We start from the raw sequence: 25521 nt of genomic DNA, 5'->3' as shown, positions 1-25521 counted from the left end.
ACCATATTCTGATCATAACAAAAGCGATAGAATTGGTAGTAAAAGCTTATTATACTTCGTGGATTGCCAACATGATTTGGCACCTTTGCTTGACCTCGAAACAACTGATTTGACCTCTGGGGAAGCTCGCATGATGAATCTCGATGTTAACAAGTTCGAGAAATTTTAAGTGTTGTTTGGAATACCGCAAACACAACAAGATAGGACTTACCCATATGAAAACAGATTTTATGTGAATTTGAAATGTCCATTTTTTACGTGATTCGATTGACAGATTTGAAGAATCTGTCAAATAGCTTATAACTTATTGCCATCTTGAAAAAACACCTCTTTTATAAGATAACAATAAGATGAATAAATTGATGATTGATATCGAGATGGGACGTTTTTATAAAAAGCCAGCATCATCAATCTGGACCAGGAATGGCGCCACTAACCAGCAAGTATCGTATCATCAACAGACACGTGTCCATCAAATTTCAAATCAAAATTTTTCTAACAAGCGGCAATGGTGTCGAATTGATTCGTAACGTATATAGAGAAAAAAAAGTCCACTTCACAGAGTTAAAGCTATAGGAACGAAACAGTGCTTATAACTGTTATCTAGCACGAGAAATAAAGAATTTTTGTCAAGATCCAGTTATTTCTTCGCCATTCACTGCGCCTAATTGATTGGCTTCAGCTCCAAGAACAACAGAGCTGTTCGTTATACATACTTCCATTATTTTATTGCTTCCTTTTCTTTCTGAGACGATCACTCCTTCGCCGACCATTTTAGAAATAGTGCGAAGTTAAAATAATAACTACTAACAATAGAAATCAGCAATCATTTCAGTATCTATAATTTCGTATTTTTTTTACAATGTAGAAAAATACAGGGTGATTCACCGGGATGGCTTATTAGACGTTTATGGAAAATTAATCATAATTTTGTGCTGAAAATTTGAATATTGGGGTTTGAGACAATGATCTTTCTCCCTGAAATATTTTCAGATCTCTACAAGTTCCGGTTATACCGGAAACAGACTTCTACTGCCTTATTTGAAATGGCACATCCAGTATATTATTGCATCATTAGATAGCTTTTTTGATGACAATTTCGGCAGTATGCCATACCTTGGGTAAAAACTCAACAGTTCATCATGAGGTTATGGGATGATGGCAATGAGGACCCACATTTTTTTTTAATATTTCGGCAGAAAAAGCTTTTTCCGTTTTTTTTTTCGATTCTGCAAATACGTGGTATTATAAGGTTGTTGGCGGTTTGGACAAAAAATGTACAGGGTGTTCATAAGAAGATCATGAACTTGGACAACTCAAATTCATCAAAACTCAAGTTTTTCTGATTAGAACCTGTACTTTTTAATATTTCAGTCGATCCGACGTACAAAAATAGAGGGGGTTACTTGAGCAAACTGAATTGCCAAGTTGAATTCCAGATTATTGATAGGCACGTTAGAAAATTCCTAGCCAGAAGAAGGTGTGATGAAATTGTTAGATAGAAATTGAATGTTGGTATGCATGGACTAGTTTAATTACAAAATTGTCAGGAAAAAGTATCTCAGTTCCTTCCTTATTTTGTTTATTTCCATATTCAACTATAAATGTTTAACTGACGTCCTCAGGTACTTTATTTTTTTTTCTAAATTAAAAAAATATAATATGTTCGTCTGTTGGACGTTTGAAATTCCATAAAAAAATTACATTTGAACTGAAAACAGCCTATATCAACAGTAATGTTCTATGCCTATTGCTATTAATACCTACAGTTAGATCTGATTAATAACAGAGGAAAATATTATTTCATGTTACTTGCAGTTAGCGCATGATATTTCGAGTGATAAATGCATGTAGAAACTGAATTGGTATTTCCAAGTTGAATTTTAGATTATTGATAGGCACGTTTGAAAATTCCTAGTCAGAAGGTGTGATGAAATTGTTAGATAGAAACTGAATGTTGGTATGCATGGACTGGCTTAATTACAAAATTGTCAGGAAAAAGTATCTCAGTTCCTTCCTTATTTTTTAACAGAAATAGTAACTGTATCTTATACACACCGACAAAATAAGGAGAAACTGATAAAATCTCAATCTTGATACTTCTTGCCTGATTTTAGCAATTTTTTTTTAAATGTAGCTTGATTCATCTGAAACATAAATATTCAACTGACGTCCTCAGGTACTCTAGTTGTTCTTCTATACAGAGGTGAACAAAAGAGATGTACGAACACTTAAATGTTGCCTCATTTTTTCTGAATTTCTTTTTTTAAGTGATTACGATATCTCAATTTTTGAAAGAAATTATAACACTTTGAGGAGTTTCAGTGCACTGAAAAATATCTGTTTATTGATTGAGGGAAAAAGAGAATTTTGTACTCACTGGATTTTTATTTTAATATCTACTCGACTAAAACTAGTCGAGTGGTGAAACCACCTGCTAGGCATTCTCAGGAGTTCTAGAAGATTATTTTACAATTTTCAACTAAATTCTTACAACAAAAATACAAAATATGCTTACTTGTCAATAAAAAGTATTCACACCAAACATCTAATCTGAAAACAAATAACAAAACGACCGAAAAATTGTCTATAAGGTTCACGAAAATATTAATTTTAATTTTAGGGTTATGTTCTCAAAAACACGGTCAACCACTGAATATTTGGTATTTTTGTTGTAAGAATTTAGTTGAAAATTGTAAAATAATCTTCTAGAACTCCTGAGGATGCCTAGCAGGGGAAACTAGTCGAGTAGATATTAAAATAAAAAATTCAGTGAGTACAAACTTCTCTTTTTCAAAACATTAAGTTTTCGTTCAACAACAGTTCCATATGAAGTGCTGTAATTCCTCTCACAATTAATATATCGCAATTATTAACAAGAAAAGATGTTTTTGTTCCCAAGGGTTCAAAAGAAAATGAAACTGCGTTAAAATTCTATCCGTTCTTCTAATTATTTATATATAATTTGAAAAAGGTTGTTAAATTAAACTTATGAAGAAACTGAAAAATTATCTCATCTAGCTTATGAATTAGTAACTTAAGACAGGTAAAATGAACTAACTCATATTATAACTAGAACATAAAAATCTATTCTATAAATTGAAAATCATTAAAAATAAATAACATATTTTGTGAATACTTCTTATGAATTAATAAATCAACAAAAGTAATCGAAGAAAAATAGAGAAATACAAAACAGCTGTTACACAAAAAAAATGTTCTAGATATAGACAATCATGTATATTCTGCACGTGCCAGTCGATCAATTTTTTGATCTCGCCTATTTCATTTGTGCATGTAACGGTTCATAAGGAATAATGGGACAGAACAAAAACACCGTTGTGTAAAATAATAATGACCGAATATGCTTTATTCGGTACGATTTCAGATCAGGAAGAACATTGTTTGACACGAAAATGATCATTATTATTCTAGATTTATTACAAGATGTAATTGCAGTAGATCGAACGTATCAGTTTTCAGAGGATGGTCTATTCTTTTCAAATAACATTAGCGCGAGATGGATCAATTTCAATAATAAAAGGAGAACTCATTTCACTACACCAAGATTATGAAATTAGAACGATGGCGCAATCCATATTGAAATCTCAAAAGAGAAGGCGATAAATTTACTTGTGATGGACAAAAGCTTGTACGATAACTTTCCGATGGGGCTTTTTGACAGTACAGAAAATATTGCCTACTTTTTATTGACATCCCCACAGACTCAACGATGTACATCAATTTGACAAAAAAAAACACTTGTTAAGAAATGAACTGCATTGGCCTAGCTTACGATGACGTTAATTTGAAATAGTGTTGTCAGTTGAACATTTTCTACAATAAAATATTTGTTTTTCAAAAAAATTATGAGAATTAGATGAAAGATGTTGCATTACATAAACACAATATGAACATCCCTCATTTCCTCTTGATACTCGTCTCAGAATAATCTTATTGTCGATTGAATAGTTATTTAAAATACAAGTGCAGAAGGCATTGATATTCTTCCACGAGTTCAAAATTCAAAAACGAGCCACGAAGTGGCGAGTTTTTGAAGGAACGAGTGGTAGAATGAGCCTTCTGTACGAGTATTATACATTATTTTCTCTAATTCATTTCATTTTTATCGAAATTTATGAAATATTTCCATAAATATCATTTAGTGATTTTTGCATTGAAAAATGTTGGTTGGCAGAACTGATTTCTTTAAGGCAAATTGATGAATTGACAGATAAAGCCGTGGCGGAATGTTCGTAGTACCAACCCAACATATAATAATAAAATATAACCATGAAAACAGTGCGTTTCTGATATATTCTCGCACGATTTTGTTCTACAAGATGTGGAAGAATGAACGGAATAACCACAGAATTAGAGAAAATATTGTCTCAAATATGTTATCAAAAAAGAATATGGGAGCGCTTCAAATAAAGCCGAATTTTTTTGCAATAACAACACTAGATAACCGCCCTCTACTCAAAGTGTCAATCAAGTAAATTTTTTTTTCTTAATGTTGGTACTTCTCACGCGAATGATGAGGTCGAACAACAAAATCTTACGAAATTTCCGGTTTATAAAATTTAATTGGTCCACTCTCAAATTATTTACACGATATTAAATGCCTATATCATGCTACCGTCCTATTCGGTACACTTGTTGGTCACGTTTGTGGCTAGTTGAATTTATTCTATTTTATAAGAGCCACTTATCTGCTACGTTCCTATCTTATAACTCAAGTGAATGACTTTCTAAGTGGAAAAAAAAGTGTTCACCAACGAGCGGCAAATCAAATGGGCTATTCAATCCCAGAAAATAACATTACATTGGCCAGGTAGAGGAGTTTGAGAGCTAATGAATAATAGATCAGAAGAGGTGTTTATTGGAACACTGATTTGGTATATTTCAAACATCCTCATACAAGAGGATTTAGAGAAAGATATGAATTGACTTGACGAACAAAATACTCTAGTTTAGTCAACTCTCTTTATTGTTTCTACTTCCAAGTGAAGTTACTGGCGCCACGATTCTAAAATAGTAAACCACAAGACAGGACAAGTGATTTCTAAAGCTTTCTTCTAAATTATTCCCAATTTTACGTTTCACAGTAATTCTTTATCATTTTCTCAATAACAATTCGACATGCACCTTTAGATAACATGATTGCATCTATTCATATCCTCAAATGCCTCATAGCATTAAGAATTAAACAATGAAGAAGCATCGATTCTACAATTTTCAGGAGTTATCTGGAAAATTGGGGAAATATTTATTTCAAATCTCAATGAAGGAATGTTTTCCAATAGAAATTCAGAGTGGTTATACTGCCAAACTGGGTATTATTATTTGACGTTTCTTATGTCATTTGTGTTAAATAGGTTATGCCATTAAATCATGGAAAGATACACGCTTCAACAACGTATAAAATTTGTTCTATTGCAATCAATATTCATGTGTTAATTCTGATAGAAATTCAATAAGCTTTAATGGATAACATTACTCAGTTAATCGACTCATTGTATTGTAGACAAATTTGAAAGTGCTACCAAGTACCTACGGCTCAGTATTTGGTGCTAGTACTCTTGTATCGTAAAAAAAGCCACTTTCAAATTTGTCTTCAAGATGGCTTAACCGATTCAACACAAATGACATAAGAAATGTAAAAAAAATACACAATATCGCCATTATAACCGTTATAAATTCCTATTGAATATTTATGAATTCATGAACCAAAGATGAGAGCAAAAAAACACTCGAATTTCCTGTCGATAGACGCAACAAATTCAATCAAATTAGAATCGTAAACCTAAAACAGAATAAATATTCAACCGTCAAAATGAGATTCCTATCAAAAAATGAACAGTCAAGGATCTTCTCCAATAATCATTTTATATGCTAGATCGAACGTCTCAAGGATAATCCATCTAAACCATAATTATTGAGAGACACATAAAATGATAGAGCAGCAGAATTTCTGAATTTCTAATTGAATTCGAAATAAAAACAATTACCAGGAGTGTTCACCGATGTGTAAAGGTCGTTGAAATATCAAAGGCGAAAAGAAATCAGCGTGAGTTAACAATGACGAAAACGATAATTGTTCAAATTGAACAATTACCGATTAATCAGATATCCGTATTTCGGGGAGAAATTCTCTTCACGCATTCTATCTCTCCTCGAAGGACTAGAGAATCAAGGCGTTCAAGCATAGTATAGTTCTTTATACTATGGTTCAAGATATTATCCTTTCTTTGCTTGCTTTGTTGAAAAGCGTTGAAAATTGTTATAATTCTTAGGAAGCACGCCTGCAAGAGACTTAATGAATGTGGCATACAAAGCGGTAACCTTATATTTCCACGCTCCTTTATTCACAATGATATACGAGTGAATGCGTAATAAAAGAAAACTAATCGAAGTCCCAAAAGCACCATGCTCAAATGCCATAATCCGTAATCAAGTACCTGAAGCACGCAGTTGACTCGTGTTCCATCTATACTTTCAACTCGACTGAACCGTTAGGAGAGAGATATTTCCATTACCGACTTCTTGCTGATTCCTATTACAGTAGGCTGCTATTGAATACAGATATACGCAACTAGATGGAGCCACTAACCGGTAGTATCGATCGTATGAAGCTCTCTGCCTCAATAAATTACTTAGTGTGGAAATTTGTGTGAAGATGTGGCACCAATGATGGATCTATAAAGTTCAGAATCAACATACACGGAGCGAAGTGGACAACAAATAATAATAGCAGGTGTACCACAAGGGTCTAGTATTGACCCTCCAATATTGAATTATTTGTTACATATATTCCAGAGACAAAGAGCAAGATTCCCAGAGTGTTGACGACTCTGAATCTACTTTAATAAGAACTACTACAAGGAAATATAATTATGCCAGGCTAGAAAACCATAGCCACCAAACAATTGAAGGGAAATACAGAGAAAACTAACCATGTGCTTAAATTGGTTAATTGTCAGATTTCCAGATTATGTGCTAACGTCCACTGAAGTGTTAATTGGAATTTATGAACCAAAATGTTTTAATCAGGAATATACGTAACGAAAGGATGAAATTTATGTCAGCAGTGGTATGTCATCTACAGAAATTTCTCCACCGAAAACAAAAATTGAATAAGATCTGGAAAATATCGACAACAAAATCTTTGTTATACAACATTAGACACTCTTATGGATTTCTTTGGAAGTATTTGTTTTCTTGTCAGATTTCCAGATTATGTGCTTACGTCAACTGAAGTGTTAATTGGAATTGATGAACCAAAAAGATTGAATCAGGAATATACGTAACCCGCAAAAACACATGGAATATACATATTGAAGGGTCTGTCATCTCCAGAGATTTATTCACCGAAAACCAAAATTAGATCTGAATAAATATCGATAACAAAATATTTCTTATATAACATTCGACACGTTAATGAATGTCTTTGGCAGTATTTGTTTTTGCCAGATTTCCAGATTATCAGCTTACGTTCACGTAATTGAAAATTGGAATTGATGAACCGAATAAGGATTACACGTAACTCGCACAAACGAATCGAATGTACATAATTAGTGGTCTGTCATCTCCAGAGATTCATTCCAAACAAAATTGAATAAGATCTGAGAAATATCGGCAATAAATTCTTTTTTATATAACATTCTACACCTTAATGAATGTTGTTGTTTTCCTGTCGATCGAGTTACATGACGACCAGAACATTCCAATCCATAAGTCCAGGGCCTAACCAGTAAAAAACTTTTTTTTTCAAAAATGCGACTGTAAGTCAAAGTTTTTCTAACTTTAAAATACCGTTTTTTGGAAAGATTCGTGTTTGCTTTCGAAATAGGCTTCAAATTCGGCAATAACTTCTTCATTAGAGCTAAATTTCTTGCCCTTAACCATTTTTTGTGGTCTACAAAAAGCCAAGAGGCAGATCTGGAGAATAAGCTGGGTGGTAAAGCAGTAGAAAACGCATTTCGTTCAATTTGACCATGGTTGTCATCAATTCAAGTAGAATCATCATTCACAATGTTTGACCTACCTTTAGTTCTAAAGCTTTCGCCTCAATTTCAGTCTTTGAATATTTGGTTTTCAAATCTAAGGGCTGGAGAGCCTGCTCCATGGTTTTGATCCATTTCCTCAAACACCTGATTTCGTGATCTAGATCTGAAAGAAAATATTTAAACCATAAGATTTAATTTTTTGTGTGAAGGAGAGTTTTGTTTTCATTCTTAACAACATCTGGTTATAATTGAGTGTTTAAAAGCTTTCCATTTCGATCTTATATTCAATCTATATTTGTTCTAGGACACTTTGAGACATTAGATTATAAATTTTGTTCCTTTACAAGACACTTAAAATGATTCTCATATCTACAATGTGAAAAAGGACTTCATATATTCTTGACATTTTTATTGTTCTTGGATATGATATCATGAATAAAATTTTCGAGTGATTCTAATTTCAATTGGTATTCCACTAATAATTAATAAAAATGACTTCAATAATTGACTCCATTATAAAAATATCCATTATTTGAAGTCATTAACTGTTTTCAACTTGTCTCATTGCCACTTTAGGCACAGAACTGTAAACTGTTCAATTGTAGTGAATATTTTAATTGTTTAATCTAAGTGAATAGTTGGTAGTTCCCCTGTAACCAGAAATTATTTCAGTCTGGCGCTGGAATTCTCTACCTTCACAGTGTGAATCATTAGAATAAAAATTAAATCTCCTAGGATTTCAGTAAATAGAAATTTATCATTTCATTTTAAACTATTGATTATTTGAATATTATGAGCAATATATCTTATTGAAGGAATACAGTGTATGGCTTCAAAACATTGAAACATTTGGAAGTAAACTTCTTCCAATTAAACTAGCACTAATTTAAGTAGAACTGGAAAGTAAAAAATATCCTATTATCATATAGGACATAATAATTTCACCAGTTAGTATTTTAATTGTACCAGAATTGTTTGTTTCCATCTGGAAGATATATTTGCAGCCCTAACATTGAATAGATCGAATTCTCAAGCTACAATTTTCAATTCAATGAAGCAAGAATAGATTTGATTACCAAATTTCAAGCAATGGATTTGTAAATCTTTTCCAAATAGGCAAAATAAAAACAATTTCATCATGCAAGTGCCAAAAAAACGAATATTGTTGAATGCAAAAAGGCTTCTTGAATAAAGTGAGATTCTGATTCTTTTTTAAAAATTGGCACATTATTAGGATGAATTTGTTTAAATATAAACCTATAAACCCACCTAAACACGTGTCTTGTTCACAGAGTCCACATTCTGTTGCACCTAAAATACTCGAAATGGTATCCCATTTTGAGTTTAGATGACCTAAACGCCATGTGACCTCGTCTTGAACCTCTGGATGTGATTGTACAAGTTGACTAGCTCTGTCGTTCAGCAAGTTCATAAGAGGGCTATGTTCAAGCACTAAGCTTTGACATTGCTGAAAAAAAATTGACAATGATTTTTTATTGTATTTTATTATCATTGTAATGTTTTTTATTTTGATTTTAGATTTGTTGTTAAAAATCAATATGCCAGAGCTTCTTCTCTCATTTTTGATTAATGAGTACAAAAGAAACAAGGGATAAATGAACATTATGAAATCAAATGCATACAAACAAATGGATATACATAATAGACTTGAATTCTTGTTGAGGAACAAAAGAATTAAAATATATTTGTAATATGAGAATGATAAATTAATGATAAAAAAATTGAACATAACTATTTCTGCAAAATTTGATGAAATTCCATCAGTTTGGAATAGGACGTGCAAAAATGGGCTGAAAATAAAAATGTATGGAATTAGGAAAAAATTTCTTTCTTACCAATCTTATGGCCTTGTCTGTGATACTTTCTTCTTTGCCGTAAATCATCTCCTGAACACTATCGATCAAAGAATAGAGTTTGGAGTATTCGACAATAAAGTCATCCAGAGTTCTTTCTCTTTCTTTTCTCTCTATGGCTATATCACTTTTGACTTCCTGAAAAAAACAAAACTATCAGTTACCAAAGTAATGCAAGGATTTAAATGAACAAAGTTTATGGAAATATTGCTTTGGCGATAAGTTAAAAACCAGCAGAAGTTTATTTAAAAAAAAAAAACACTTCCGATATATCAGAATGATACTATTTATAATGGTTACTATGTATTATTTTTTACCAATTCTTATGTCATTGAGGTCTAGTAAGTCATTTAATCATGGAAATATACATGCTTCAACAACGTTTAGAATTCATTGTTATATTGTTTCATCAAAATCAGTGCTCATATGTGTATACTCAGAGGAATTTTAGAATAATTCATTGACGACATTACTCAGTCAATCAACCCACTATTTGTCGTATTGTAGGCAAATCTGAAAGAGGTACCATTTACGACTCAGTACATGGTACAAGTACTTTTATATCGGGTGAAAAAAATTCGCTTTCAAATTTGTTTACAATACAACGAATAGTGAGTCGCTTAACTGAATTGTTCTTAAATTTCTCTCAGTATTCACAATGAGTAAGTCCTGCTTGCCGTCAAAACACAGAAATTCAAGACAACTTACTTTCCAGCATCTTTTTTTCACAACAATATACGAAACTCAATACTACGAGTGGCTTCGTCATCTAATTATTATCACATGAAATAATTTAACCAACACGATCAAACCAAGACAAAAATACGATCAAGACTATAGTTACTTACTTGGCACTTATCGATGAGGTTGTTGTCCATAATATAATTGTAGTTCTCTTGTAGCGACATCCAAAAATCATCTCTCTGGTCACTTGAAGTTGTGCTGCCCCATGATTTTCGTACATTTGGAGATTTCACCCTTTTCTTAGTCAAACTGTTGAACTGTCTGGATTTTATTTCTCTTTCTGGTGTGGTTACATCTGTTCCTTGTAGAGACGAGAGGGAAAAACTGTTTTTCATTGTGGAGGTCCTGTAATCTAAAAAGAATATTGAATCAGCAAGATATTATTGTGTAAAATATTTTCGAATCCTACATAAGAAGCGTCAAGTTGTATGATCTAAAGATCGCTAATGATTAAAGATAGAAGGGTTTTCGATTCTCCTTGACTCTTCAGTTTTCCATGTAGACATAAACAAAAACTCATTAAATTTTATATTAATTGCCAAACATAGAGTTTCATATTGAGAGGGCACGATGCTCAATAAAAAGATACCATTAAATTATGAACTGTGAAAGCAGGCATATTTCCTAGCTTGATTTCAGTGTAGAAAGGAAATTCCCTATAGAGTTCAAATCGGTGATGAAACCATTACAAATATAACTTTCAATTTGCATGCCACTAGATGAAGGTCTTTAGAACAGGGTTATTGCACTTGAACTTCAAACTTGGCATTTGATTAGTGTCCAAGAAAAATCGAATAGAAATCTATTTTAACACCTTGGCACCACAATGTTTACTTTCGGCATATAATAAAATGGAAATGAAGAACCGTAAAAATAAATTACCGGAAGAAAGTGATGCTTCCAAAAGCGCACTATCCAAAATTTTTATTTACCAAGTGATGAGCGATTTATGGCTAGTTCTTTTCACTCATAAATCTGTGGTCTATACATAAATGAATGTACATAATTTCTGTTCGGAAGGAAATTGATGATAGTTCAGAATCAAACATTCTGTCTTGGTACTTGTTACTATCCACAATTGATCCACGTAGTTCGATAAGTTTTTAGTGAAATTGGCAGGATTTACGATTCAAGACCAGAAGTTTTAACGAATGTGAAAGATGATTAGAATAGCTCGTTAAACAGAACGAGTTGGAGTTAACGAAACTCTATATACCATTAAAAAGTAGGTTATCCCATTGAAACGTCATTGCCGAAGCTTGTTATGGGAAAATCTGTATATCTGATGGCTTCATGTAGATTACAATGATTTAGAACATAACTGATACTAGGGTTATTCGGGAACACCATATGGAATTGAAATTAAAAGTCATAGTCATCGTGTTTTGAAGATGATAGCCCTCAGAATTGGAATTTCCACTACATAGCAGCGGATAAATATGCAGAAGTTACATAAGACCAACCGGTTCTCTTCATACCAAAAGTTATTACCATCTGCAGGTACTCCACTGCATTCAGCAAGTGAATATTGAAAACGTAATAACAAGAAGGTTTACCAGGCGGTATGGAAGTGATTATTACGGCGATTTTTCATTATAAGATTGCGAATGTTTTGCTGCCATTCCACAATTTAAACCTATTAATTTTGCGGCTCAGTTCTTTCAATCCAAGGTACCGAAATTGAGGCAAAAGATGGGCATATTTCTAAGAGATTATTCAGAAATGATTTTGAAGTTGCATCATTAGATTTAATCAAATTATCTACCGTACTCAAATCCGGGAATCTGAAGACCAGTTCAAAGTAACCATCTCACACTTAGTTACTTTCAGTACCGATTATTTTTTATGGAAACTATGTGAAAACCTCATAAAAATCGATGATTTGTAAGAAGAAATATCTCTAATTTCCTTCTGAACTGAGCAGCCAAGTGGAGGTGTTCCCTCTTGACTGAAGCATTGAAAATAGATACTGAAGGAGTAAAAGGATTTCCGATGTGAAAACTCCAGCCAAATCAAACGATCGAGCAACGTTGCTCGCCCAAATTTTTATCAACCATCTAGCAGACCATTGTGCATATCGTGAAGGGTGAGTCACATGCTGGAGGGTGTCTGCATAGGGGAGCATGACCTTCCGCAACTGCATTCTCCTTTAGAAAACGCTGCAAATTCAACACGAGTTCCGTCCAGGTGTTTTTCCCAGAAAATTAAAAGGACCTTCACATCAAATTTAATGCAGGAAATGGTTGATGCAACGTATTGATCCTAATAGATATAAAACAAAATCTATGAATTTTGAATCTAATATGAATGAATAATAACTTTATTCAATAAACAATAAATATGATCTACATTCCTTTTACAAATCTGAGAAAAAATAAAACTGTGATCACACAATTTTCTCTCATTCATTGAATAAATGAAAGAATTCGATCATAATATTAGGTGTAGTAAAAAGAAGTCCCTTATTTTGCATGGAAAATTAGGCTTTGTTCGAAGACTTGTTGCCATTTTAAAGATAATATCAGTATGCCTCTCTCATAGAAGCCCTCATCCCTATTGGAGAAAAATTGGGACTGTCGATTTTCGCAAGTCTCTGTTGAAGCGAATCTTCAGCAGCAAAATTGTTCGCCATGGTCAGGAACATAATATGGAACTTGGTGCCAGGTCCGGATTACAAGGTGGATACATAAAAACCTCCCAACCAAACTCCTGGAGCTTCTGGCGGGTCACTATCGATGTGTGTGGCCTAGCGTTGTCCTGATGGACCACAATTTCTATCCTATTGGCCAAAGCTGACCCCTTCTGGGAGAATGCTTACTTCAGACGGTCCAATTGCAGACAGTAAAGTTCCGACTTAACAGTTGTGCCGTAAAGAAACAGCTCATAGTAGATAATTCTCTGCCAACCCCACTAAACACACAGCAAAACTTTTCTGGCCATCATGTTGATGTTGATGTTGCTTGATGTTTTGACCACGACCGTTTTCGCTTGACGTTGTCGTAAGTTATCACCTTTTCCTCACTAACCAATTCAAAAATGGGTCGATTTTGCGTTAAGTCATGTGTTATTCACACATCGAGCTTCTTCTTGAGAGCAGCCTTATGGAAATAGTTTCAAACGATTCTTAGTGAAAATTTTAGCTCTTGGGCAATCGAAATGACGATCGGACTCGACAATGTCTATGGTTTTATCGACAATTGTCGTTCAATTGCGTGGTGTATCTATGACATCGAAATTACAGGAAGGGAATCGACTAAACTAAATTTGCGCATGATTTGCTGTTACAGTATCAGAATCAAAAACGTTATTTACATTTTAAAGCGCCCAGCTTGAATTTTCGCCTTTATCGAAGAAAAACTGTAAAATATAGAGTATTTTCTCTTTGCTAGTGTATATCTTTGGCGCGCGCTCAGAATAAATTGGGTCAATTAATCACAAAACTGTCACAAAAGTTTTTGTAGTACGAAATCCGATCTTTCTAAGTTCTAATTCAACTCTATTCCTCAACATAGTCACCTTCAAGAGGGATGCATGTACTCCAACGCTCCCTTACTTTTCAGTACTTTTTCCGTAAAAAGATTAGTCTTTACATTCGAAATTGACTTTAACCTCTGCAATCATTTATTCATTAGAACCAAATTTATTTCCCTGCATCATCTTTTAACTATTGTTATCGATGGATCAGAGTCTGAATGACACTTATCAAGCTATTTCTTGGCTAGAACAGTACCTATTTCAACAATGTTTCATTGGTTTTCAACCATTTTTCAAGGTGCATATACAAGATCCTTTCATCGCCCCGTAACCTTTCTGAGGTATAGGCAAATTCATTTACAAGAAAGAGTTTCAGGCGAAAGAAAAAACCGAAAGAGAAACACTCTGGGGGAATCTTCCTGGTTTGGATCTTTCCAAAAAGTTTCTTCGAAAATTTGTGACTACGAGATCCAAGAAGTATCTGGATCCCAGCAAGAATATACTACACCTCCTCACTGGAGTCCTCACAGGGCATTGTCGCCTTAGAAAACACCTTAGGCACAATAGACCATTAGGTGGCAATGAAACGAAACCTCCTCAATTTAATCTGAAATCTATTTTTTAAACAGCAAGTCTCCTCAAAAGTTTCGAAGTTATGAATTTCTGAAAATTCTATTCGAACTCAAGCTCGACTAACCAGAAGTTGGAACTTCGCAGTTCTATATTTTATTCACGAAACCATAAATCACGGTATTACTATAAATTTTCTATGTTTTTCTCTTGGTGCGGTTTCATGTTCATGAATAACACAAGAATCCGATGCCTAAAAAAATTCTATCCGCTTATTAACTCACTAACTTAATTATGTGCTTTGTTTTTTCGATATTTAATGTTGATATTTTATAGCCTGTATCACTTATACGCCAATGAAGGATGTGAGTTTTATGCTATAAAAGACCACTGAAGCATGAAAGCTAATGATTAAGACAGTCTAGCCGAGTTTATTCGATAGAAAAAAGATACTTACTTGTTCCTACCGGCATTTTGACGGTGACTGTGTTTGAAGAGCTTCAGTGGACTCTCGGATTACCTAATCAATTCCTCCATATCTGAAAAAAAAGGCGGTTTAAGCTTACATACGTATTATCATCTACAGAGTGAATGTTTAGAATCTACGACACAAACCAAACAAGAACATTGCAAATTTCGTACGATGTTCATAATTCATTATATCATAAAATATACTAAAAAATGAGAAAAGTACTAGCGTGAAATCGGATGCTGTTAAAAATCGAAAAAGAATTGATCAATTAGCCTGCTGTTATATACCATGAAACGTAGAATTACGTGATTCTTTCATCACAATGACAGTTAACACTATTTTGGGATAGTTTCCTCCATAGGAAACGGAAATACCAATAAAAATAATTGCTTGCTTGGACGGGTCGATATTGCCCCTTTATTTTCAACAATACACAGTGAGGTATTATAAAGGGTGTCTTTTTTAGAGCTATAGAACTTTAAATTGCAATAAAACAACGATGGATTATTCGATTGACATGAATTTTATTTATCCGCAAGATAATCTTGTGGCATTACATTTTAATTATGATTTCTGGCATATGACCGCCACGGCTGGCTCGGATGTAGTCCAATCTGAACGTCCAATTTTCGAATACTTTTTCCAACATTTGTGGTCGTATATCGGCAATAACACGGCGAATGTTGTCTTCCAAATGGTCAAGGGTTTGTGGCTTATCCGCATAGACCAATGACTTTACATAGCCCCACAGTCTAGCGGTGTTAAATCACAAGATCTTGGAGGCCAATTCACAGGTCCAAAACGTGAAATTAGGCGGTCACCAAACGTGTCTTTCAATAAATCGATTGTGGCACGAGCTGTGTGACATGTTGCGCCGTCTTGTTGGAACCACAGCTCCTGGACATCATGGTTGTTCAATTCAGGAATGAAAAAGTTAGTAATCATGGCTCTATACCGATCACCATCGACTGTAACGTTCTGGCCATCATCGTTTTTGAAGAAGTACGGACCAATGATTTCACCAGCCCATAAAGCGCACCAAACAGTCAGTTTTTCTGGATGTAACGGTGTTTCGACATACACTTGAGGATTAGCTTCACTCCAAGTGCGGCAGTTTTGTTTGTTGACGTAGTCATTCAACCAGAAGTGCGCTTCATCGCTAAACAAAATAAAATGGACGTTGTGCGCGATACGTATTCCGCACAGAACCATTATTTCCGAAATAAAATTGCACTATTTGCAAGCGTTGTTCAGGCGTGAGTCTATTCATGATGAATTGGCAAACCAAATTGAGAATAAATCACTTGACAGCTGTTAAATCGGTCGCCATCTTGAACAGTAATGCCAACTCAAAGTTATATACCTCGAAAAAAAAACACCCGTTATATGTTACAGATTTCATACAAGGTGTTCCCAAACACAAAGGAAAATGAGAGATTCCTCGGTTAATAAAAAAGCCTATAAACATTAGTCCGCAAACGATTTTTTTCGAGATACAGGGTGTTTCTTGTACCACTAAATTTTTGTGATGATAACACCTTGATTTATTCATCAGAAAAACTTCATTATTTTTCCAATCACAATAACGAATGTATGTCCAGTATGTGAATGTAAAAAAAAACTCCATCAAATTCGGTCCTGCTATATTCAAACCTTCTGAATAATTAAATCTCTAGCTGTTTTGGTGCGCAATTAGCTCAAGTAATAAATGAAATTCTGTTGAATTGTTCAAATAGCACTCTTGTAGTTTACTGTTATTATCTGAACTCATACAAAATTATATGTTGACCTATGGGATTGGGATGAATGACATTATTAAGATATGGTGTACTGGGTGCAGGTGAATGCTCACCTCTTGATCTTATACGGAGATAACACCGGAACCAAGTAATTATCTTAATAACATTGTTTATATTTGATAAGTGCCTTCACTCGAATATATTCCATAAGTAAAGAAGCACGGTTCTTTCGACACCAGGAATACTTTCTTCCGAAAAATAAGTACATGAAGAGTTCAGTAAAAGTGGAATAAGAAATTCGATTCATTGAAAAAATGAATAAATAAAAGACACATGGAATTCTCTATGAGCTTGAAAAGGGACAAATGTAAAAAGAATTATGTAATTTTAAATTTGAATTCGAAAAGAAAAGAACCTGTCATTTAAAACGGTCGAATCCAAAAATAAATCTTCGACTTTAACAAACAAATACCTGGAGTTCTGACTGAAAGAAGTGCATCTACCACTAAAGCGACTATTTATAGATCTCCCATAAAAGAAGCAACCTATTCAGAGATCGGATTCATCATTCATCGGGATGATCTCCAATAGAAAGCACATGACGATGTATTCTTCAATAATACAACCTTTATAACTCTTATACCATTAGGGTATAGATTTCGTAGTTAAGTTTTTTCTGTGCATTGGAGAAGAAACATAATTTTCAGTATGATTTTCTTTGAATTCGATCTCAAGCACCCATTCGGCATATTTTCTACGAATTCCATGGTCAGCTGGCTTCAGTTCTTGTGTCAACTGAACATTATAAGGATAGAGATGCAAAACACTCCATAGCATGCCGTTATATAGTCCTAAATGTTGTGCGCGCCAAGAAATCCCAAGAATTCTTCAACACTTTCATTAACAGGAGCAATATTTTCGGTTGAGCGTGCATTTTTATGATTTGTGGGCCTTAACACATCCAGTCTCTTCAAATGTTTCAATTGTACCAATAATATGCATGATTATATCATAGATTTTGTAGGTTAGGTCAGTTTTCACAATTCTCACACGTTCAGCAGAAGATAAACGATCCATATTGTTAAATTGCTAACCTTCAACAAAATATATGGTGCTTCGGATGACAGCTCTGTTCAATATATGTCATTGAAACAGGACTGTGAAATTCGGACTACGAAATGGATAACTCAGTATATAAAATTTAGGATATTTCCAGAAGAAAAATTGATTCCAACAGGCTGCCAAAGTGGGATTTTTCGCAACGTCAGTGACGTCATTCGGAAGTATAACCTATGAAATGTCAAGTATGAATGCGATTTGTCTGTAAAATTTATGACTATATTGTTTCAAATGTATAATCTAGGAGGATGTCGAAAATATAAGAAAATATCCTTCAAACAGCTTATTTCAGCCTTGAAAACAATTTCCGTACCAAATTCAATTTAAATTAGCTCTCATAATTTTTGGGTAAAACTTTGGACGTACATGATGACTCAGAAAGTTTATCATGGGAAATAATAAAACAAAACGGACATCAGACTTTTGCGTATAATCGTTATATTAGCATAACAGCTCTTTCCTGCTAGTATAAATTTGTGGGGAGATCAGTTTGCCGCAGACAAATTGACACAAGCGTATAAACTTGGAAATCTACGTGTCTACATCACGAACATTCTCAACTTGGGGGTATAGAATGATAGATTCAAATGTGCGGGTGGGGCTTTATTTATCTCTGTGAAATCTAGTGAATGGTCTGATTTAGAATAGCCATCGAAAAATAGGAATGGCACGCATTATTTTTCAAGAAAAACCCCACTACGTCCACATAATTTCAGTTTCACTTTAATTTTCAATCTCGTAGATACAGCTAGAAGGAAATAGAAATTTCCAAGTACTCTCTGAGATGAAAGCATGCTACTATGTCAAAGAATGGCCATAGGTTGACTAAAAAAACTACATTCTCAAATTCTTTGGAAATACACAGGGTGTACCAAAAAAGTATAAATGACCGATCGCATATTCTTTCTTATGTAACACCCTGTTTTCTATTGAATATTCAGATTGCATGAAATAAATAAACCCAAGTTTGTTGTGAATTTCATGTGCTCAAAACTTGCCGTTTTTGAGAAATTTTAATTTTTTATAAAGAGAAGCCTCTTTGAAATAACCTAGTGACTCCAAAATGAATCAATTAATTCAAATGATGTTTTGAAAGTGAACGGAGGTGAGTACTGACTTTTTGATAATCATTGAGAACTCTACTGGGTGTTCAAACTGAGGCGATTCATTGATGACTTGAATTGATCGTTAATATCGGGCTTATTTTGGTAATTAGGGAGCAAATGAGAAAATAAAATATGGGGTGTGCCTTTTAGATTGAGCCTGATGTTAACGTTTGATTAAGTTATCATTTTGAACACTGAGTACAAGTATCAATGATTATCAAAAAGTCAGTACCTTCATTCTTTAAGTATTTATTTTCAAACTATCATTCAAATGAATTCATTCATGTCGATGGTATTAGCTTTTTCCAATAACCCTTTTTATGAAAAAAAGAAATATCTCAAAAACGGTAAGTTTGGATATATTTTAGGGCAATAATCTGATAGACCGATAAGATTCGTATCGTTGTACCAAAACGATGAGTTATATTTTGCCAACATATGTCTCGTCCATCCAAATAAAGAAGTAAGAAATGAATCAACAGAGATAAAAAGCACTTAACATATTTGATGTATAATCGCTCATATCCTTATCAAGTATTCCTAGATCCACTCCAAAAATTTTGTATGGATAAAAGACTTGATAAGCCTAAAAGACTATAAATATACGATTACCTCATATTTGTCATACTTTAAAAATTCCAGGATTGTTTTAACTATTTCTGAGTAAAGTGCACATTCAAAATAATCGAATACATTTTTTTAGTCTGACTATTCTCACTCTGCAAAAGTCTGTCAGGAAGGGCTAAGTGGAAATGAAACTGAGCTGCAAGTACACTGGGAGAAATCTATATTTTTTTATTAATAAAGCACTTATTTGGTGGTTATTTATTCACAACTATTACATCAGATTTATATTTAATATATTCATTAATAGTTACGCATTCAAAAAATGAATAGAGAATAAAATATTTGTTTAAAAGGTATTTGATAATATTTAATATATTTCGGTGATAAATAATTTATATGAACTTACGTTATCCCCACAAATAACATAAATTCAGTGTCAACAAATTTTCAACTGGTAGTTAACGAACATTTACTATTTATGATTTTCAATAATTTATTCACTCAGAATATAGGATTTATTAATATTTAACAAACTAACATAATTCTAACGATCCAATCTGTGGAAAAGTTTGAGGACACATCCCTCAAAGAGAAGCGCATCTCCTTGAAGGTTATGTCCTTGAACTTTTCCTTTGATTTGAATTTCCGTTTTAAACATAAAATCTGTGTTACTATGGGCTTATTGAACGCCGCTTAGCACATCTGTACTGAATTTTAGGTTTAGATCGTTTGTACCTTCTTAGTTATTAGTGATGTTGGCAGAACAGTGATTAGAGTGAACAGATGCAATCAAGATGACTAGGGTTCAAACCCGGATACCCTCAATATGAACTCAAAAAAGTTACCTAGATTGGCAAACGGTTCTTGTAAGACCCTAACAATCAAATAATAGAAACATCCAAATTAATTATCTAAGAAATACGTTAACCATTACTGAATTGAAATATTATTTTCATTCAGCATGGATACAAATTACATTTAAATAAGGTTTATTAATTATTACTCAATGATATATTAACCTCAACTATATTTATTTCCTTCAAATGGATATTTCTTCAGCATTATTAATTTAAGTTATGCGTAAATAAATGAAGTGTAATGATAATAATGATTATTATTGGTGGGATTTCAAATAAATTATTTATTTCTATGAAACTAATATTTGTTTGTGCATATATCCAATAAATGATTTATTAACTATAATGCATTTTGGATAATATCAAATAAACACTTCTCTCAGTGTACGATGCTGACAAAGAAAAATACTTGCAGAGGTTCTATCGCTGTTTAGCTCTCGTAATTTTGATGCATTTCTTTTTAACGCATGGATTTTACATCCTAAGATAATGACTTGTGAGCACTGTATACAGTGCTGACAATATTGGTAATATTTATATGACCAATATGATCCATGAAAATAAAGTATACATTTTGGTGTGTTTTTTGTTGGAAGTGACTTGATCCCCACTGTTTCAAGATAACTTTGTTATCTTGAAAATACAAAGCAACAGTACTACCAATAAAGGTCTCAGCACCCAGTTTTGGAGCAAAGAAAGCCTTTAATCTTCAAAACCAGACCGATAGATTGTTCCTTGTCGGAGAAAGTATGGTCCGCAAAAAAAATCAAGCTGGTCTGCCAACATATTAAAATCATTTCAAATAATACGTATATGGTGGGTAATTATCAGAAGGACACAATTGTGTGGAGTATAATTAGGTAATAAGTCATGAATGAATTTATAATACTGCAGGTCATATGCCTTTTACGTAGAGAAATGTGTGTCGGTACTTCAGATACAGGGATGTTAGAAAGTGCTACATGGAATCTTCAAATCTGAACCTAATTAACCGATTATTGTTTCATATAAGTAGCTGATGTATCTAGATAGGCTGTGATCGAGACCAAACGACTTCTTTTACTTGATTTATGGGAATTCCGTGATGGGAAGTGTATATATTTTATACTATACACATCTTTCGCTCTTCTCCTTTCACTTTAGGGACATCATGCGCTTTGAAAATGTATTCAGTCAATTTTGATGATGATGAATGAACCTTCAACGTAAGTACACGATTTTCACATCAACTGACGTAACGTATATGAAAAAAGTTTTGGCACAAATTTATTTATACAATTTTAAAAAGAAAAAATGGTTTGCAGCAATTTTTCAGAACAGGTTTAATTGACAGGCCAATTGGAAAATCCCCGGTCTACCATAGTGAAACACATTTTTTTCGGAAAAATTCGATTTTATTATTCAACATAGTTGCCTTCGAGGGCAATACAGCGATTGTAGCGATCTTCCAACTTTTCGATACCAATTTTGTATTACAATTTGTCTTTCGCTTCAAAATAGGCGTCAGTTTCGGCGATTACTTCTTCATAGGCTCAAAATGTCTTTCCAGCGAGCATTCTTTTGAGGTCTGAGAACAGGAAAACCTCGCTGGAGGCCAGATCTGGCGAATACGGTGGATGCAGAAGCAATTCGAAGCCCAATTCATGCAATTTTGCAATTATTTCCATTGATTTGTGACACGGCGCATTGTCTTGATGAAACAGCACCTTTTTTTCTTCAAATGGGTTCGTTTTTTAATAATTTCATCCTTAAAACGATCCAATAACGCTATATAATAATCGCTGTTGATGGTCTGGCCCTTTTGGAGGTTATCCATGAATATTATACATTGCGCATCCTAGAATACTAATGTCATAACCTTGCCAGCTGACTGTTGTGTTTTTCCTCACTTTAGATTCGGTTCATAGTGTGCAGTCCACTCAGCTGACTGTCGATTGAACTCCGGAGTGAAATGATGGAGCCATGTTTCATCCATTGTCGCATATCAACGCAAAAATTCAGGTTTATTTGTGAGCTCGCGCGGCACCCATTTTGCACACAGTTTTTTCATGTACAAATATTCGTGAATGATATGATATACACGTTCAGATGATAACTTCACAATGTCTGTTATAGATGATATCTTCACAATGTCTGCTATCTCGATCAACTTCACTTTACGGTCATTCAAAATTATTTTGTGAACTTCTTCGATTTTTTCGTCGGTGACAGCCTCTTTTGGGCGTCCACTGCGTTCGCCGTCTTCGGTGCTCATTTCACCACGTTTAAACTTAGCATACCTATCAATGATGGTTGATTTTCCTGGCGCAGACCCCGGAAACTCTTCATCAAGCCAAGATTATGCTTCAACTGCATTTTTTCCCTTCAAATAGCAATATTTTATCAGCACACGAAATTCTTTTTTTCTCCATCTTTTTTTAAATATCAAAAGTAGCTAATGGTCGGACTGCTGTCAAATTTTGACACGTATTGTTTGAAGGTTGGTACTAAATGAAAATCATATGGATTTAATACTAGCACCGCCATCAGTGCATCAGACCGGGGATGTTTCAATTGGCCAAATAGTAGTAGCTTTATAAACAACGACCTTTTTATTTTGAATTAAATGTGAAGATCCATGCTTACAACATTGAGACGAAGCTAGGACCAGCCAAAGCATATCATCTAGATCATAATTCTGGTGTATAAAATTACTCTACTATTTTTTTGAGAATTGTGCCATAACTTTTGGGACATACGTAAATTTAAAATTTCATCAAACTCCAGGGTTTAAGATGAATGAAGAGTTGATTACTCATTTAATTGATTTGGCACTTTTTTTAGAAGCCTATCAAATTGAGTTACGCAAGGCGGAAGTATCTCACAGATGTTTCATACATCTTTGTTGTGAAATAACCACTCAAAACTCATTATAGGTATAAATATAGCATTTCATCTGACTTATATTCGTTGATTTTCAACTGAGATACAGTCAAATATTTTTATTCAGACAAAAGAGAGTTTGTTTGGGATAATAAAGTTTTTCTAATCTGATAATGCACTGATTTGTTTCGAACTCGGTTGATTACAGGGTGGGTCCAATAAATGCCAAGATACAAGATTGACGCAATTTTTGTTTCAAGAAGATCCAACTTTTTTCTGGAAATTTCGAAATATTCAACAGTCTAACTTTCCTGTTGCGCATGTTAGACTAATAGTATATCCTTCTGTTAGTCTCAACTGTTATAAGTGCTACTTCTTTTGAGATTGGCTCGATTCTTAACAATTTACGACGCAACATTAGTATCATCTGGTTAGGTTTCGATGATCCAGCTATTCCTTATTTCAACAACACAAAGTGGACTGCGTATATTCCTATGCTGTTTTTGAGCTTTGCGAAGAAAAGAAAAAAGTTGATTTGCCCATTTACCCGATCTAGTTGGCTACAAGCTATAAAGACGCAACATTTTTATACGTTTTTGAATGTGCTCCATTGGTGGGACTCATCAGGATTCAAACCTCATACGTACGCACATACCTGTTTACACAAAGTGACTAATAAGAGATTTTATGCTAATCTCCACTCATCAAATATCGTTTGGTTTGTTGGATTAACATCGGAAAGAGTCCACAAAAATATTGACATTGTCATACATTAGTTTTTTCAGTAAGAAGCAAATACCTACATTATTCGATAATATACACTGTGTCCGTAAATTATGGAACAAATTCATTTTTAGCTAAACAGACCATTTTAAGAAATAATCCTGAAACACGTCGATTTTTTATTTTAATTTACCGTATTTTAAAATAATAATCTAATATACAGGGTGAATTACTTTCGAGTAATGTAGTCACCGTCATTTTTTTTAAATGGAACACCCCCATTTTGTCTCAATTTTCCGATTACTCTAGCTGAGCTGATTCCAAAAATGTATCACATGTTGATTCCAATAGGTACAGGGTGGACAAAAATACTATAGTTTTGTGTGTGCTCATAAAGTAACGCGTAACATTCTTTATTAGTTAAATTAACAATATTATCAAAAATACTTATTGTCTAGCGACAATTGGTTTGTAACACCCTATAGTTTGTTACATTTTTAGATTAATGAAAATTTATAAAAATAAGATTAGTTTATTATTTAGAATACGGTAAATTGAAATCAAAAATCGACGTGTTCCAGGATTATTTCTTAAAATGGTGTATTTAGCTGAAAATGAATTTGTTCCATACTTTACGGACACAGTGTATATCATTAAATATGAAAGGGATCTAAAAGCTCGTGATGGGAAACGCGCAGGCTTGAACGAACGATGACGTAATTTTGAAGTAAACATGTAGTTGGCGTGCGTCATTGTAAATTTTGATATTTTTCAAAATAAAATATGTTATTTATTAGTTCTTTCGGAGAATCAGAATGCTGAGCTCTGTTGGATACTTGCTATCAATATTAAGGTCAGGAGTTGAGACGGTATATGCTAATTTATGAAATACCACGAGAAATTCCAAAAATCAACTAATTCTACCTCCGTTATGCATTGAGAATAACCGATCTATGAAATTCAAGATGATCGTTCCGTATTAACAAAAATGCACCAGTTGGGTTGCGATGGTACACTGGGTGGTCGAACTCTTCATCGAAACGCTTCCTAATAACTGCTTCAGATCGGTAGATCGATACTGACGACAAATGGCTAATAACAAATCAAACCATCCTAATAGCGTGAATAAATTATTGAGGCGTAGCTGAGACCGCAATTGAATTGAATTGGTCTCGAAGCAATCGTCTCGGTTAGTCCATTACATGAAAAAAAATATACAATCTGTGAGACACTGCCTTAATGGAAGTGACACTAAAAATTCTACGACTATTGAGAAAAGTTTTCAGGATATCTCACAGAACTTTTTATTATTCTTCAAATTAACACACACGTCACACAATAAGTTCCGGGCCCAGCCTTTCGCTACCGAAAAGGTATTGAAACGTTGGAGGAGCGTTGTAGTACA

At 33.7% G+C, this 25521-nt stretch overlaps 1 protein-coding gene across 3 annotated transcripts in view; it reads right to left on the bottom strand.

Annotated features, from left to right (window-relative positions):
* The window catches only part of LOC123686458, a 182662-nt gene that overhangs the window by 100694 nt on the left and 56447 nt on the right, over positions 1-25521 (bottom strand). For all 3 annotated transcript variants that reach the window (XM_045626608.1, XM_045626611.1, XM_045626609.1), the window contains 5 exons: positions 15129-15210; positions 10732-10979; positions 9866-10021; positions 9279-9477; positions 8048-8172 (listed from right to left, as the gene is read on the bottom strand). In XM_045626608.1, coding sequence (XP_045482564.1) covers positions 8048-8172; positions 9279-9477; positions 9866-10021; positions 10732-10979; positions 15129-15144 — 744 coding nt within the window. In that variant the 5' untranslated portion in view covers positions 15145-15210. The remainder of the gene's footprint in view (positions 1-8047; positions 8173-9278; positions 9478-9865; positions 10022-10731; positions 10980-15128; positions 15211-25521) is intronic.

Source organism: Harmonia axyridis, chromosome X (genome assembly GCF_914767665.1).
Source record: "Harmonia axyridis chromosome X, icHarAxyr1.1, whole genome shotgun sequence".
Lineage (NCBI taxonomy): Eukaryota > Metazoa > Arthropoda > Insecta > Coleoptera > Coccinellidae > Harmonia > Harmonia axyridis.
Note: the sequence above shows the minus strand (reverse complement) of the source record. Positions and strands in the feature narration are given on the sequence as shown.